General features: G+C 42.7%; 1 protein-coding gene across 6 annotated transcripts in view; it reads right to left on the bottom strand.

Moving 5' to 3' along the window:
* The window catches only part of Cfap206 (cilia and flagella associated protein 206), a 36,023-nt gene extending 20,781 nt beyond the window's left edge, over nucleotides 1–15,242 (bottom strand). For 2 of the 6 annotated variants that reach the window (XM_057790730.1, XM_057790734.1), the window contains exons 1-10: nucleotides 15,119–15,227; nucleotides 14,501–14,646; nucleotides 13,786–13,898; nucleotides 12,970–13,053; nucleotides 10,236–10,326; nucleotides 7,670–7,858; nucleotides 5,898–6,056; nucleotides 4,169–4,377; nucleotides 3,686–3,805; nucleotides 1,523–1,721 (exon numbers count right to left, since the gene is read on the bottom strand). In XM_057790730.1, the coding sequence (XP_057646713.1) occupies nucleotides 1,523–1,721; nucleotides 3,686–3,805; nucleotides 4,169–4,377; nucleotides 5,898–6,056; nucleotides 7,670–7,858; nucleotides 10,236–10,326; nucleotides 12,970–13,053; nucleotides 13,786–13,893 (1,159 nt within the window). In that variant the 5' untranslated portion in view covers nucleotides 13,894–13,898; nucleotides 14,501–14,646; nucleotides 15,119–15,227. Of the gene's footprint in view, nucleotides 1–1,522; nucleotides 1,722–3,685; nucleotides 3,806–4,168; nucleotides 4,378–5,897; nucleotides 6,057–7,669; nucleotides 7,859–10,235; nucleotides 10,327–12,969; nucleotides 13,054–13,785; nucleotides 13,899–14,500; nucleotides 14,647–15,014; nucleotides 15,061–15,103 lie in introns of those variants that run through there. The other 4 variants (XM_057790731.1, XM_057790732.1, XM_057790735.1 and 1 more) reach the window with 4 other exon arrangements.
* Nucleotides 15,243–16,953: the final 1,711 nt, after the last annotated feature.

The following is a 16,953-nucleotide window of genomic DNA, read 5'->3' as shown; positions in this document are numbered from 1 at the left end:
TGCATGCCTGGTGCTCCAGAGCCAGAAAAAGGTCCAGGGGTCCCCTGATGCCACAGATGCAGGCCATCACTTGGGTCCTCTGCAGGAGCACTGAGTGCTCTTAACCTCTAAGTGTCTCTCCTGCCTGTTCTCTTGAACTTTACAGACAGCTCCTGACACAGGCTGCTTTACCTAAGTGAATAACTAAAATGAAAAATTAGATACAAATGATATCTTCATGAAAAACTATTTTCCAGGATTCCTGACTTTTACAATCACACATATAGTTTTAACATGTCTGATTCCAGACTTAAACAGCCAACATCCTGTTTGTCCTGACCTTGTATCTACAACTAACAGTAAGGTCTAACTTGGAAAAAATAAATGTTTTATCTTGACATGCCCAAGATCTCTAGGAATGATGAGCGGGTAAAAATTAAATTCTTTCAGAATAATATTGGTTCTTCCAATTCACCAGAGAATAACCTGATCAAATACTCTAAAGAAGAAAAAGTTCTCACTCCAGTAGGAAATGACATCTCTGAATCTAAGAAGTTGCCGCTTAGATGAACACCCTCAAGTGAACTTACTTCAACTTTTAAGTTTCTTTTCATATCTGCTTAGACATGCTGTTGTAACGAAGTCACATAAGTAATAAAACAGGTACTGGAGGATTTTAGGGTATCCTGATATTCATCTTTCAGGTTTTATGTATTCTAATGATTTAATAAAGGGAGTCACTGTAATATTCTTATTTTCTACTTTTACCAGAGTAGAATTTGAAAAAGAAATTAGTAAATTATCTAATTTCATTTTTCTGCAAAAAAGTGAGTATTAAGTTCTAACCCCTACTTCAACACTTCTCATGATTTTAGATTGTCTTTAACTAAGATAGAAAATGTAAAAAGTTGATGAAATGATAGAAAGTTGACTAATAATTGTCAACCTTTCTATAAAAATAAATACATCTTTTAAAGGGCCTAAAATTAGCTCAATTAATTTTATAAGGATAAAATGAATTGGTTCATCTCAACTTGATACTAAGAAGATGTGTAAAATAACATTCTCTATATGGAGCTTTATCTGTAACAATTATGGCAGAAATGTTTTTCAGGATGCAGCTGCAAAGCCAGTACTGCAGAAATGTAAATGCATAAACACACGGAGCCAAGGCACGAAGGGCTACAATAAGATGCATTTTCTGGACAGCAAGATATTCAGTTTCCATATCTATATTTTTCACATTTTTTTGAGAAATATTTTTTGAGAAATAGGGCCCAGGCTGGCCTTGAACTTATTGTGTAGCCTAGGCTGGACTTGAACTCCTTGATCCTCCTGCCTCTACCACCTACATGCTAAAAACTAACTGTGTGTGTCACAATGTCTGTTTTCTTCATATCTTCTATAATGAACACCAGTCTTCCACGATTAAGATGTTTAGTGTTTTATCAGGAAGCTATGGAATAAAAGCTTTAAAGCAAAACGAGTGACTTGAAGCTACCGGCGACTTTAAAGGGGAGGTTTAATGGTTGGTGTGCCTTACCTATGTGCTCCTTTATTCTAAAGATGTCACTTTTCACAGTGACACCATCCAGAAGGCCCTGGATCACCTTCTCGGGAAAGAGAAGCTCATGAGTGCCCAGGAACAGCTCCAGGTTAGTGGTCAGGTTGCTGAGGACACTAATCAGCACGGTCTCATCCTGGAAGCTCATCCACAGGCTTGCCAGTGCAATGAATATAGGCTAGAGAGAGAGAAACACTAAAACCGTAACTGAGCGACGCAGTCATCACGGTATTCGGAAAAACAAATACGAGTCAGAAAAAATCATTTTTTTATAAAGTCAAAATTTTATGAAACTAGAGGAGGCTTCTGAGTCAAGAGGAGGGAAACCTGTGTTTTCTTTCAAAGTATTTCATTTGTTATAGCTGTTATAAAGGTAGTTGCTCAGAAAATAAGCAACATAAATGATTCATTATAGTTGATTTATGTGGCCCAATGATGAATCCAAAGAACCAGGAGTGCATGCATGTGCATCTCATGCACATCAAGGGAGCTGCCCACCAAAGCTATAGATCAGGGAAATACAATATTTATTCACGGTAAAGGTTAGCTAAAATGACTTATCAAACAAACAGAAAATCAACCAGGCCTCAAATAAGTTTGATTTTAAAGGCAATGTTAACAGTGACTGCAGAAAGTTATCAAAGTCTCAAGTGGTCTATACTCATGGGAACACACGCACACTTTCTCACTCCCTGTTCAGACCAGGACTGCAGTATTTTCTATAGCGTGGTGCTGTTATCCTGAGAGCCCATGCATGGTGAATAAAGGGTCACCTTCCTTTCAGCTAAGATGTAAGATATCAGCTCTGTGCCAGATACAAGAGCACAATCTCCCTCCCTCCCTCCCTCCCTCCCTCCCTCCCTCCCTCCCTCCCTCCCTCCCTCCCTCCCTCCCTATCTCTCCCTGTGTCCCTCTTTCTCTCTGCCTTCTTCCCTCCCTCTCTTCCTGCTCCTGTCTGCGGGGAAGTGTGCAGAGGCCAGGGGTTGGTGGTGGGTATCTTCCCCAATCTCTCTCTGTCCTATTTCTTTATCAGGATCTCTCAGTGAACCTGGAGCTCACTGATTGGCCAGGAATCCTCCTGGCTCTGTCTACCCAGCACCACACCTGGCTTGTTTACAGCGGTACTGGGGATCTGAACTCAGGTGCTTGTGTGGTTGTGTAGCAAGCCGTTTACCAACTGAGCTACCATCTCAGCTCTATAAGCACACTTTCAGTGTTACAATGCACTGCTTCTGTTGCCATAGATACTGTGGAATCATTTCCTTCAGTAACAACTGCCCTCATTAAACAAACAGATTACTAAGACATAATCATTAAGAACAGGACCATCTTATATAAAACTACTACATTGTATATGATAGTATCCTAATGGAATATAATTATAAGGAATTTTGAACTGATTTATAGGACTCAAAAGGACGTTCAGCCTAAAGAAATTACACCTGCCATGGTGGCCACACGCCTGTATTCTGGCACCCAGGATGTGGGCACAGAAGGATCCACAGTAGAGGACAGCATGGGGTATCTACTGAGCTACAGGGTGAGGTACTGACTCAGAAAACAAGCAACAACAAAACCCACAGGCTAGGAATTAGCTCAGTGGTAGAGTTTGCCCACAGCTGGGTTTTGATCGCAGGGGAGGAGTTTGGACTGGTGAGATGACTCAGTGGGTCAAAGCGCTCACAAGCCTGACAACCCAAGTGTGGCTCCAGGATCCCACTAAGAAAGTAAAGACCTTCTCTGACCTCCACATGTGGCATGTCCCTTTGCCATCATAAGTAAAAGTTTAAAAAATACATTTAAAAAAGTCAAAGTGCCAGGCTGTGGTGGCACACACCTTTAATCCCAGCACTTGGGAGGCAGAGGCAGGTGGATCGCTGGTCTACAAGAGCTAGTTCCAGGACAGGCTCCAAAGCTACAGAGAAACCCTGTCTTGAAAACCCAAAAAAAAAAAAAAAAAAAAAAAAAAGTCAAAGTTCCTGAGGGTGGTGGTGCACACCTGTGATCCCAGCACCCAGGGACAGAGGTGGGTGGATAGTTGTGAATTTGAAGCCAACATGGCCCAAATAGCAAGTTCCGGGTCAGTTAGGGCTGCTCTGAGAGCCTGTCTCAACAGTGTCAAAGAGGATGGCAGCTACTTACAAAGACTTGTGATGTCGGGACAGCTGTTTTTGACTTTACTATCATTTTTAATTGTTCCAGTTGAGCTGCTAATTGTTTTATCATCATTTCCACTTCTTGAGCACAAGTAATTATATCTGACTGTGAAGACAGCATACTTTGTATTAATATTGTATCATTTCACTATAAATGCCACATGTTAAGCCTTATCTGCTCTCAATCAAGTGACAGTGACGTTGTGAGTGCCACTCCCTGTCAGTGTGTAAAGCACATGCTCTGAATTACAAGTGTTGCAAACACACATATCACTATTTAATTATAACATGTTTCTAATCATGCTATCAAGTACTAAAGAGAAGCAACAACTATAAATTAACTCTACCAAGTAAGTTCCACTAAGATCAATCCTAATGAACCTTCCTAAGGTCACCTCCCTCGTGAGTCACCTCGTTCTCAAGCGGCTGCGTTATATGGAAAATGACAGACTTTGCGACATTAGCTCACCAAAACAGTCTGTAGGAAGATCTCGTACTGTCGGATGTTGTACAGCGCTTCCTTTAACATATAGGACTCAAGCTCTTTGGCCAGGAGCGGGTTCTTCGTTACTTTCTCGAGGATGGCTGTGTAGCGAAAGGCCTGCTCCTGGGCAATCTGAAGCTGGGAGTCGATATGCTGCGTGGTGGCTGGGATTGCTTCGTGGAGAATGGCTGGCACTGTTGTCAGGGTGTGAGAGAACAGGCACGAGGGAGTGGGGGAAGAATCAAGGAAAAGGACATCAGAAAGTAATTGCATTTTAAAGACCAAATTGAGTCAGATTTCCCTTATCAGACTGATAGTAATGAGGCAGGTTTTTCATGGTCCCACCCCATGCAGAAAGAACCTGTCAAAACAAAAACCAGTGTCAGCATAATCAAAGTAGAACCAGGCCCACTTTTCTCACTAAACTCTAGAAAATTCAGGAAGATTGTGGTGCCATGTACTGTATTAGCCATGCTCCTTTAGAAAAATCACATTTAAAATGTAAATATGAACCTTATCTGGACTCTGGACATAAAGAAGTCTATCAAAGGAAGGCACTCTCTGACTGGTGGGAGGTTGATTGTTGTAATTTTGATGTTTCTTTCCTGTGTAGGAGCATTCTGTCTACATACATCTGAGCAGCATGGCCACGGGGGCCAGAAGCGGGTGCCATATCCCACGGAAATGGAGTTGCTGCGTCACGGAATGGCTCTGAGCCACCATATGGTCACTGGAACCAAACCCTGGTCCTCTGAAAGAGCAGCCAACTCCCCAGCCCCAGAATGTGATAGTTTATAACAAGTCTTAAAATAAAAAATAAACAACAATAATACCCTCATTGGGCTAGGGGTGAAACCCAGTGGTCTCTAGCTCACAAACACAGCAAGGAGAGGGGCAGGCGGGGTGACCAGGGATCCGTGATTAGGTAAAGACGGGAATGCCTTATCAATGGGCCTGCAGAAGTCTAAATTCACATGCAATTACTTCTACCATTAGATCCTTTATTAGATATTTCCTAAGTATTTTCAAAGTTACAAATAAAGAATGCACTATGGGGCTGCATGTGGTGGTACGAGCCTTTCATCCCAGCTCTTGGGAGGCTGGGGCAGGTGGATCTCTAGGAACCAGAGGCAAGCCTGGTACAGCAAGTTCCAGGCTATTCAAGGCTACACAGTGAGATTCTGCCTAAAAATAAAAAGAGCATTATATATATAACAACATAGAAGTTCCTGAATTTGCAGATCATCAAATATCTCCTCTTTGGTCTTTTCATCCCATTAATACACCAGCACCAGTTTTCTTCCCGAGGTGATTTTAACATCTAAATCGGTTTTCCTCCCTTTGGCCGGCGTGAGGTAAACATCACGCTCCACGGAGTTGAGGGTGGCGGCCCCTGGGCTGCTCCTCATTCCTGTCACTGCCTCGATTTCCTACACACAGCACGTCTGCCTCTGCAAGGTTAGGAACTACTAGCTAGCGTGAAGAAGAGAATCACAGCTTTTTATTGTTGCTTTTGTTTTTCGAGACAAGGTTTCTCTGTGTAGTCCTGGCTGTCCTAGAACTCGCTTCGTAGACCAGGCTGGCCTCGGACTCACAGAGATCCACCTGTCTCTGCCTTCTGAGTGTCAGTGGTCTGGTGTGTGCTGTCTGCTCCGCTGTGAAGCTAAGCCTTAATTGCACAGAACCTTCCGAATCAGCCTAACCGTGCACTTACGATCATCAATGCCTTCTCCGCCTTTCCCACAGTCTCTGTTAAATAACCGAATTCCAGTTACGATCATGGTGAGCTCTTTCAGCTGCCGCTCTTTGTCCTTCTTACTAAGAGTCAGAAATGTCCCCAGCTCAGCCTGAGGAAAAACACTCTGCAGGGCAGCTGCAATAGATGGCGGGAAAACAGAATGGTAGAACCAAGGCAACAGGGCTTGGACTGAAAGCGTCTTTCTGTCTGTAGGAAGGATGTGCCTGTCTCATGTGACTTGAACTCCTGATTCTCCTGTGTCCCACCTCCCAAGTGCTGGGGATTACAGCCAGGCTGACTAGGCCTACCTCTATGCTCATTTTAAAGTATAAATTAGACAACCATTTCCCGAGAATACAAAGATCTCCTCTTTCAAGATCCTAATCAGACACAAGACTCAATGCCCTCCAGCCATATGCGGCATTCCCATCCAGCTCTCCCAAGCACCCTGTCACCCAGTACCCTGGCAATGCTGCCCATGTTCCCCCGTGAGGTGGAAGGGGTCACAGGCATGCCCAGCCTCTTGGGGCTGGAGAGATGGCTCAGAGGTTAAGAGCATTGTCTGCTCTTCCAAAGGTCCTGAGTTCAATTCCCAACAACCACATGGTGGCTCACAACCAGTCTGGTGCCCTCTTCTGGCCTGCAGGCATACACGCAGACAGAATATTGTATACATAATAAATAAATAAATAATTTTAAAAAAGATTTATTTTTCTTTAAGTGTTAAGTGGGAGTCTTTGTGTGAGTGTATATCATGTGTTTCAGTGTTCCTGAGGCCACAAGAGGGTGTTGAGTCTGTGAGCTGCCTGACGACGGTGCAGGAAATTGAACTCAGGTCCTCTGGAAGAGCAGCAAACATTCTTAAACAATGAGCCACCTTTCCAGCCTGTAAGGCCTTTGTTTATTGGTGGTTGTTGATGTTTTTCCTAAGTTTTTAAAAAATTATTATTGCTGTTGTTGTTAATGTTGTTGTTAGCACAGAAATCAATGGGTTTCATCATGACATCTTCAGAGTCCGTGTTCCATGACTGTACTTCGGCCATATTAACACCCCCATTACCTTCCCCTGCCCCTCTTCTCCACCCCTCCTTCTCCTCAGACAGTTCCCTCTTTAAATTCATGTCATACATATATTGATTCCATATATGAGAGAAAACAGAATATTTTGTCCTCCTGTTGCCCTCTCTTGTTCTCCGTTTTGATTCTGCTCCCCTCCTTACAGTCCCCTCTACTTTCAAGTCACATACATTCTCAAACATTTCTAGGAACCTGGGTACATTTGAACTTCTTGTCTGTGCTGATTTTCTTTCAGCTAAGAAGGAAATTTCAATCTTTAGCATATTTTATAAAATACAACGGCAGGGACTAAGGAGATGCTCAGAGGGTCCAGTGCTTGCCACACAAGTGTGATGACAGAGTCTGTATCCCCAGGACCCCTGTAGGCCAATACTGGGCAGGCACGCAGCCGACCAGGAACCTCAGAATCATAGTGGGGGAGCCTGGGGATCCCTGAGGCAAGCTGGCTAGCTAGACTGGCCAGAACCAAATGGAGAGTTCTGGGTTCAGTGAGAAACCCTGCCTTAGTAAATAAAGCAGACAGCACGGAGGAAGGCAGCGTCAGTCTTTGGCCTCTACATACACATGCACACATATGCACACAAACCTCTGCCCACACAGAGGCGTAAACACACATGCACAGACTATACACATAAGTACAATGGACATATGGGTTCATTCCTCTCTTTTACCTGTTGCCTCCCTGACAATCTTGATGTCTGTGGGGGATCCCAGCCCAGACCTCAGTAACACATAACTAACGATCTTTCGGTAGAGACTCTCCAGTTCTTCTCTAGCGCATGCTCTGTTGTCTGTAATTTCTCTGCTAACGGCACTCAATCTGGACTCCAAGACCCGGTGATGCTCTTCAAGAAAGTCCTCTAAAATTAGCAAATAACAGTATTTCACTTCTTCAATACTTAGAATTCTCCTCAGATAAGGACTAGAGAAAAGCTGGTTAGTGTGTGGCAATTTGATGAAAACAAAAACCCCTGACACCCTACCTTCAATGCTAGATTTGAACCCCCCTGGGCTAAATCCTAAACCCTGACTTCTTAAGATATAATGATGAAATAAAACACAGTGGCCATCAAGAAGCCTGAATACGAGGAGCTATATTATATAGCTATATTATATAGCTCCTCATAGCACTGCATTTGTCTGCAAACTGGGCTCAGCTCTTTAGTAAACTATCAGTGAAATCAAAGGAACAATCCAAAATGTAAAATATTAAGACACAAAAGCTATATAGACTAAATATGTTCAGAAGTATGAATATTAGAAAATATTTCCCTTCCTTCAAACAGAGTAACAGAGAAGATAGGGACAGACAGCCCAGAAGTAATTAGAGAAAGAACAAAGTGATTCCAGGATTAGGAAGGAATTAACAATCTCTTTATTTAAAAATAGCTTCAAGTCCAGTGCTTTCCTCAAAACTCATTAACTCTACTTCATATTTTCGCTTCAAGTGAGATAAATATTATCCTGATAATTTTCTTATGTTTTTTTCTGAAATCTTGAATAAACAAACATAATCTAAAAAAAAAAAAAAAAAAAAAAAAAAAAAAAAAAAGAAGCCTGAATAGGGAAACATTATTACAGGAATTTCAATAGAGTATTCTGTCAAAACATAAATGTCAGCACACATAAATATGTAAATATATGTAGTACAACATTAAATGTGTAGTCTATATATTCTTCTTCAATTATACTTATTTTAGTCCTAAGTAAATATCCTTTGAATAATATTACTGATAATGCAATACTGCATCGTCTTAGTTAGGGTCGCTATTGCTCTATAAACACCATGACCAATAGCAGCCTGGGAGGAAAGGGTTTGTTCAGCCTACACTTCCACATCACTGAGAGAAGCCAGGGCAGCAATCTGGAGGCAGGAACTGAAGCTGCTTACTGGCTTGCTCCCAGGAGTTTGCTCAGCCTGCTTCCTTGTTCAGCCCAGGGATAGTACCACCCACAATAGGCTGGACCCTCCCACATCCGTTATTAATCAAGCAAACACTCTGAGACTTGCCTATAGGCCAACATGATGGAGTCACTTTCTCAATTGAGGTTCCTCTCTCCAGTGACCCTCACTGTGCTAAGCTGACAAAAGCAAACTTGCCAGTAAATGCATAAGGAATTTATCCTTCTTATTTCCTGTGTTGTGCTGTGGCTGGAGACCACCTTTACTGGCATAACAATTCATGTAACTTAGTAAACACTCCCAATCACAAGGCAACATCCATATCTATAATTCCACTAGAAAAGCAACTGAGAACTTTTACAAACTGAAAAAATAGGAATTGACTTTCTGTAATTCCATGTTTTGGAATTTCATTGTTATTAAGCAAAAATGTAAGAGATATTATTTTAATATTATCATAACTGAACGCTTACTGTTCAGAAAGAAAAAAATAAATCACCAAATTAATCATGACTGCATTATTAAAAAAGTTTATTTTCCCCCATTCCTAACATGTCTTTGATATATACCTTAAATATAAATAGAAAATATAATAAATATAATAAAATATATTCTTAACTTAAACTTCCCACAAAACACTTTACATAATTATTACATAATTTAATAAAATAACAAACCAAGACTAAGAAAATCCAAAAATTAAGAATTTTAACTTCAATGGTTTAGTTTCTAATTGTTATATATTTGTCCCGTAAAGGTTAAAAATAGATAAACTTGGAAACATAATTCTACAAGTGTACAGTTTTAAATTGACTTTTAGCATTCTTAAAGGCAATGAGCATTTTTCTCATTTGGAGTTCCAACACCATTCTATTCTTAGACATGGTGAACTGTTTCCCAGAGGTCGTATGTTAAAGGCTCGATGATGGGACCTTGAAGAGGTGGGATCCCATGGGAAGTGTTGGTGTCACTGGAGGTGTCCTTTGGGGACTTCCCTGTCTCCTCTTCTCCTAAACATCCCAACTATGAAACTCACATTTCTGCCATGATGTGCCTCCATGGTCCAAAAGCAACATGGCCAACAAAGCCTGTACAAAATGCTCTAAAACTGGACCCAAGCAAACTTTTTCTTTGTGTAAACTGTCTCAAATATTTTATTAATAATAACAAAAGATTGCCTAACAGATCAAAGATGGAAAATATCAAGACTGACAAAAATGTATTTCATTAAACAATTATATCTGTTGCCAATCAAATTAAACCTTTCTTACCTAAAATGCAATTTAAAAAAAAAAACCTCTTTTAAAATGCATGACAATAACTGTTTATGTTACCTCGACTCGTGTAATTCATATCAAAGTAGACCTGCATCTTAATGGTGTCCAGGGATGGATTTTTACTGTCCAACAGTCGAGCCACACAAAGCTAGAAGAGAACATCACATGAATGCTTCTAATATATTTTCCAAAACACTCAAGTGGTTTGTTTGCTTGTATTTTGGATTTTGAGACAAAGTCCATATAGACCAGGCTGGTCTCAAGCTCACTATGTTGCCGACGATGATCTTGAATTTATAATCCTCCTGCCCCCACTCCCTCCCCATTGCTCGGATTACCACACCTGGTTTTATGCAGTGAATGCCTGGGTATCCAACACAGGGCTTTATGCATACCAGGCAAGCAGTCTATCAGCTGAGGTTTGCTCTTCTAAGTTATTTTCAAAAAGAAAAGAAAATGAGCAAAGCATTATGGTATACTCCTGCAATGCTAGCATCTCGACTCAAGAAACAGCAGCTGGAGGACCTCACAAGCTTCAGCCAGAACTACAAAAGAGAAGGCCAGAGAGGGGAGGGAGAGAGGACAGAAACAACAAAGAGAAAACATCACAGCAGCGGTCCTGTTCATCAGGCGACTGTCCAATTGGGAGCGTCAGCCCCAGCCCCTCGCATCTATCCCAGCCCCCAGGCCTGGTCTGGACTCCAAATCCCAGCAGGCCAGGTCCTGACCCCTCCCTGGGAGTGGGGTCAGGACCACTTTTTCCCCAGGGTATTTAAATAAGTTCCCAAAAGAGGAACACGTGGTCCTTTTTCCTTTCTCCCCGTGGTCGAGTTCCCCTGCTCGGCTTCTCGTTCCCCCACGGGTTCACCCGAGAGCGCAGAGCTCCCATTAAACCTGGATATTTCTTAATTTGGCTTGTTTTGATTTGGCTTGATTGGGAATTTTGCGTCGAAATATTCCTAACAGCGACAACCGCATTTATTGTAATCTTTTTCTTCCTTGAGGACATCAGGGTTTATATTTTCCACGATCAACACAGTAAGTTCTTTACCAGGTCTAGCTGAAGGCAAGATGCCTGAAGTGTTGGTGAGTTTAAACTTGTACCCTATTCTATAACTCTCCCAGAAATCCTGTATATTATATGGGTCTGATTAACACCCTACTGACAGTGGAGGTCACATTTTATAAAACTCTGCTTCAGTTACCCTCATCCCCTCACAGTTTCTCGATTTCTACTCATTTCTAGATTTCTTCTGCTCCCCTCTCCCAGCACACACGTAAATGATGCCTGCCCTCTCTAGACTTGGATGATCACCCATCCCCATCCCTTTCACCTGGCCCTCCCTGGACTCCTCCCATCCAGTCTCTGCCCCTCACACACCTGCTGCTGGAAGGCCGACAGCAGCATCCCTCTGAACCGTCCCCAGCCCCACCAACCCTGTTCTCCTAGGAGTGCGGAGGGAAAGGACAAGACTAAGCAGCCTGTCTGTGCACCTAGGTCCCTAGGTGGGGGAGTAACTTTACAGTAGACTTTACAAATCCAAAGGTGCCTTTATTCAGTGGCTTTTAATTGAGAAAAAACAGGCAACAATTATTGTTGTTAAGATTACCATGTACTGTGAGAAGTTGTGCTTGTACCACATTAAAAGGATACTGAACTTGAGGCTTTCCAATTCAGCTGAATTAGGGAGAAAAAAACTAAAACTGCTTCCTGGACCAGTCCTTGAGTCTCCACTGTAACCTCCCTAGTTTCTGAATATCACTACCATTTCCCTATTGCTAAGAACAGTATTTATACCACGCTTAAAGTTCACCAAGGCCAACTTTAGGCTGTCCTGTGGTCTCAGGGAGTTTCTGCAGCGTCATTCTGATAAGACACCCTCTTCCCCAGTTCTTGTTTGCAAGTCTTCCCCACCCCTACCACATCTGCAATAGACCTACAGTCTCTCCTTCAGGTTGTGAGAGAAGGTGGGGATTAGTGAAACATTCCCCTGCCATTTTTGCAAGTCAATAAAATCGCCACATACAGGTTTGGGGAAGCTCACACTTCCTTTGCATGAAGAAAGGAAACAAATTCATTAAGGCTGGGACAGACAGTAACGTTGAACTTTTAGGAAATACAGAGGAAGCAACTAAATTGGAGTCTCCAACTTAAGACACTGGACATTACAGATATCTAAAGTCCTCCTCTTGGGTTCTAAAAACAGGTTTTCAAGCACATTTACTTGCTTAGTAAGGTAATTTTTGCTTTGACTTTAACATAATTACATGGAATCCATTATGCGGGTCTTAGTTCAGAACTATTTAACTCCACAGTACAGTTGTTGACAGTCTCAATGTTAGATAACGAGCAGGGTCACCAGAACACTGTGGCAGGCGATGTTAGCCTTGACACCTGGGCCCCACCTTCCCTACTAACACAAAACCATAGGTTCGCATTGTGTGTCCTACGGCCACTTCCAACCACACTTGCCCAGTAAATATAACCATATAGTAACGGTTCAGAGAAACTCTTAGTTTTGGATGGAAAGTGATAACAGTTGTCCGGAGCAACTACCTTTCCCTTTGTCTTTCTCCTTCTCCCATCAGGAGGTACGACAATGACTCTGTGACGTGGGGAAAGCCAAGAGTGAGGGAGGGCCAAGGAAGCCAGGAACAACCCAGGCACCTCCAGACTTTATTCTACTAGAAAATGGCCACCACTTTGTGTTCCTTTATAACATTGCTGAAGATAATGATGGATAACACAAATATTGTATTTAAAACCTCAAACAAGAGGACTGTCAATCACCTTCACAAGTTTCTGCACGTCGCTTTTGATGAGGGTTCTATCCATGTTAAAGCCATTGCTTGGATCCAGGACAACAGCTTTCACCTAGAAACAGAGCATGCTAAGTCATTTGTTTATTTATGTGTTTGTTTGTTTATTATGTACTGTGTTCAGTCTACATGTCTGCCTGCAGGCCAGAAGAGGGCGTCAGACATCATTTCAAATGGTTGTGAGCCACTATGTGGTTGCTGGGAATTGAACTCAGGACCGCTGGAAGAACAGCCAGTGTTCTTAACCACTGATCCATCTCTCCAGCCCTGCATGCTATGTAATTTTATTTCATATTATGAAATTAATTAATTCCCATTTTTAGCCAACTCCCTTGATGCACGGCTAGTTTTCTTATCACCCCACTCACTAGCACGGTCATCAAAGTCTGGAGACGGAAATAAACGTCAAACTTGAGTAAGAGCTAGAAGATTACAGTTTTAGAGCAGGAAGCTATGGTATATCTCGCCTTCAGTGTGTGTTGTTACCCAAACCAAGAACACAGAAACTAAAGCAAGGAGTAACGTTTTCAGTATATAGTTGAACAAAAATAGATGTTAAAACGTCACAGCAGAACCTGATCGAGGTCTCCAAGCGTCACAGGATCTCCCAAGTCAGCCACTGTAAATCTACCATGCTTTACAGACTCAGAAAAGATGTTTTTCACTAACTCACCCGATGATCACAATATGTTTCCGACTAAAAAGCATCTAGGAACGCTCCCAACACTTGGTACCACATTTTAAAAATTTTGCTAAGACAGTAATTTGCAAAATTAATCATTCTTACCATGAAAGCAACCACTGTTTCAGATGCAATCTCTCCATGGGCTGCACATTCTTGTCCTATTTCTCGTATAATATTCTTTATAACACTTTCTGCTTGAGTGGGAGGCATTGTGGCTAAATAAAGTAATAATTTTTTTTTAGTAATTTTGCTAATGTATTTTCTTCTTTAGATTCCATTATTACATCTGGAATAACCATAATGTCTACTGCATTATTGCCATTTAATTATGATCTAGTTTCCTCCTTTTTCCATCTTAAATGACTTTATTAATGACAGAGCATAACTGGGATTTCCCCCTTATTTAAATGGTGCCACCATCAAAAATATATATTGTGACATTTTAAAAAATTAGCCAGGAGCCTGGCGGTGGTGGCGTATGCCTTTAATCCCAGAACTCTGGAGGCAAAGACGGGTGGATCTCTGGGAGTTCGAGGCCAGCCTGGTCTACAAGAGCTAGTTCCGGGACGGGCACCAAAGCTACAGAGAAACCCTGTCTCGAAAAACAAAAAAAAACAAAAAAAACAAAAAAAAAAAAATTAGCCAGGTATGATGAAGCATGCTTTTAATTCCAGTACACGGGAGGCAGATGAAGACAGATCTCTATGAGTTTACATAGTGAGCCAGGGCTACATCGAGAGACCCTGCCTCAAAAACAAAATACAACACAGAAAAAAAATTAAATCTTAACCGAATGTGGGAGAAAAAAAAAACTTACCACCCTATCTGCGTAGGCAGCAAGAATACAGCTTGGAAAAGAAAAGGCTTAACCACACATTCTCTGGAGGGCTTTTCACAACTCTAGCCTAATCTTATAACAGTAGGAAGATTTCCTCGGATTATTCCATCCTTGGGATATGAACGCTAACAAAAACATAAAAAGCAAAGAATGAAAATGTGAGGGTTATGAATATCGAAAAAAGAACTGGCTATAATTTCATCCATTATAAACTAGGAAAGAGTGGGAACTTTAAGTCAGGGCTCCTGATTTTCTTTTCTGTATCAGTTAACACAGGTAACCTGCAGGTAAAAGAAAACAATGGCAGGGGCGCTCTGAAGGTTTGTTAAAGTAGCCTTGGGCATTTTGTACGGGAAACCAGACAGCCTGGTGTGCATCACGCTCTTTGGGAGTCATTTTGCTCATCCGAAAAGGATGGGTGCTGGTGTCACCTTCTCCTGAACTTATGAGTAGTACACTGTGGTTAGAAAAGTCCGCGGCTTGGCACAAGTACCCGAGCGTCGCGCCAGAGAGCGTCTCTGTGGGTGCGTCGAGACCTGCAGTTCCCGCGCGCTTGCGCAGAGCTGGAGGCCCGCCACCCACCCGTCAGTTACCAACCACCAGCACCAGCTTCGCAGCAGTCGGACGTCTGTCTCCTCTCCGGGTACACCCGCCGTTTAAGGACCCGGAGTTCTCGGGGCGCCGGCCTCGGCCCGAACGCCAGCCGGCCGCGGCTCTCCCGGCCAGCCCCAGAGCCCAAGCAGCCGAGGCGTAACCACGGAAACCGAACGCGACGCCCGAAACTGGGGGCGGGGCCGGGCCGTGGAGGTGGAGCCAGAGGGCGGGGCGGGGCGGGCGGAAGCTGGGACGGGCTGCTGGGGCGGGGCTGCTGGGGTGGAGCCGTGAGGCGGGGGGTCCCTGAGATGGAGCCTTGAGCAGAAGGGTGTTGGGTTCCCTCTCAGGCTCCCAAGAGACAAGCAAAAGAGCTCAGTTCCACGTGAGAAAGGTGTTTTCACTACACCTCAGTATTAAGGCAATGAAACACGAGTTCTGAAACAAATGTTGGCCGTACAACCAGTCATACTGTTGGTGATAACTTGCTAGCGTGGAGGGGGGGGAGGGGGGAACGCATCCATTGAAGAGAATGAGAAAACTTAGGGTTCTTGGAGTTATCAGTGTTTATAGTGTTTTTCAAAGAAATACTTTCATTTCTCTTGCTCAAAAGAAGTCTGTATACTGGTATTCCAAAATGCCTGATTGAAAGTTTTATTTATTATGTATTTACTATTATTTTTTATGTAATTCGAGAAGTGCATTCAAACCAGATCTGACGATGCAGGCCCCTAGTCCCAGCCCTTTGGGATGCTGAGATAGGAAAACGCAGTTTTAAGACACCCTACACTGTATAGTGAGACTCTGCTCCCACCACCCAGAAGATGCAAGTAAGGAAACCTCTGTGTTTGGAATTGGGGAAAATAATTTTTTTTTTTTGTTTGTGGGAGAGGCTAGCACTATGTATTCTTGGATGGTCTGGAACAGAACATGTAGACGAGGCTGGTCTTGAATTCACAAAGACCTACCTGCCTCAGTCCCCCAAGCCCAGGTCGTGTGCCACCATGCCGGGTCAATGATGGTCGTTTGATTTTTAAAAATATTTGTTGCGGGGTTGGAAATAGTCTCTAAGGTTATGAACATTGGCTATGTTTCCAGAGGACTGGGTTTGATTCGCAGCACCCACGAGACAGCTCATAACCGTCTGTAACTCTAGTTCCAGGGGAGTCAGCTCTCTCTTCTGGCCTCTGCACATACCAGCTAGGTGGGAATCTACAGACATACACCCTGGCACAACACCCATGCATATAAATTAAAATAAAATAAAAATACCTTTTAAAGTTTTCAGTGTTTCTTGGGTAAACATGAGGAACAATATTTTATTGTTTATTATATCTAGTTATTTATGAGGCACACATGAAACAACACACTTGTGAAAGTCACAGCCTGCAGGAGCTAGCTCTCCCCTACCACAGAGACATCCCAACAAACTGTCCTAGTTACTTTGTTGCTGGGATGCACACCATGGCCAAAAGTAACCTGAGCAAGAGCAAGGTTAGCTTTCATTTCCAGTGGAGGGAAGTGAAGGCAGGAACCTGGAGCAGGAGCCAGGGAGGAACACTGCTTACTGGTTTGCTTGCTACCTCATGCTTAGCTAGCTTTCTTTTTAAAACAGTTGTCTTAATTTTTCTTTATGTATTTAATTAATGAGTGTGTATGTGTTGGGTAGGGGTTCCCATGAAGGTCAGGAGATGCCATCAGATCCCTTAGAGATGGAGTTACAGATACTTATTTGATGTGGATGCTCTGATCTGAACTATTATCTTCATGGTTGAGCATCAAGTGCTCTTAACAGCTGAGCATTCTCTCCAGTCCCATAGCTAGCTTTCTTATACAGCCCA

Source organism: Chionomys nivalis, chromosome 16, assembly GCF_950005125.1.
Source record: "Chionomys nivalis chromosome 16, mChiNiv1.1, whole genome shotgun sequence".
In the NCBI taxonomy this organism is placed as follows: Eukaryota; Metazoa; Chordata; class Mammalia; order Rodentia; family Cricetidae; genus Chionomys; species Chionomys nivalis.
Note: the sequence above shows the minus strand (reverse complement) of the source record. Positions and strands in the feature narration are given on the sequence as shown.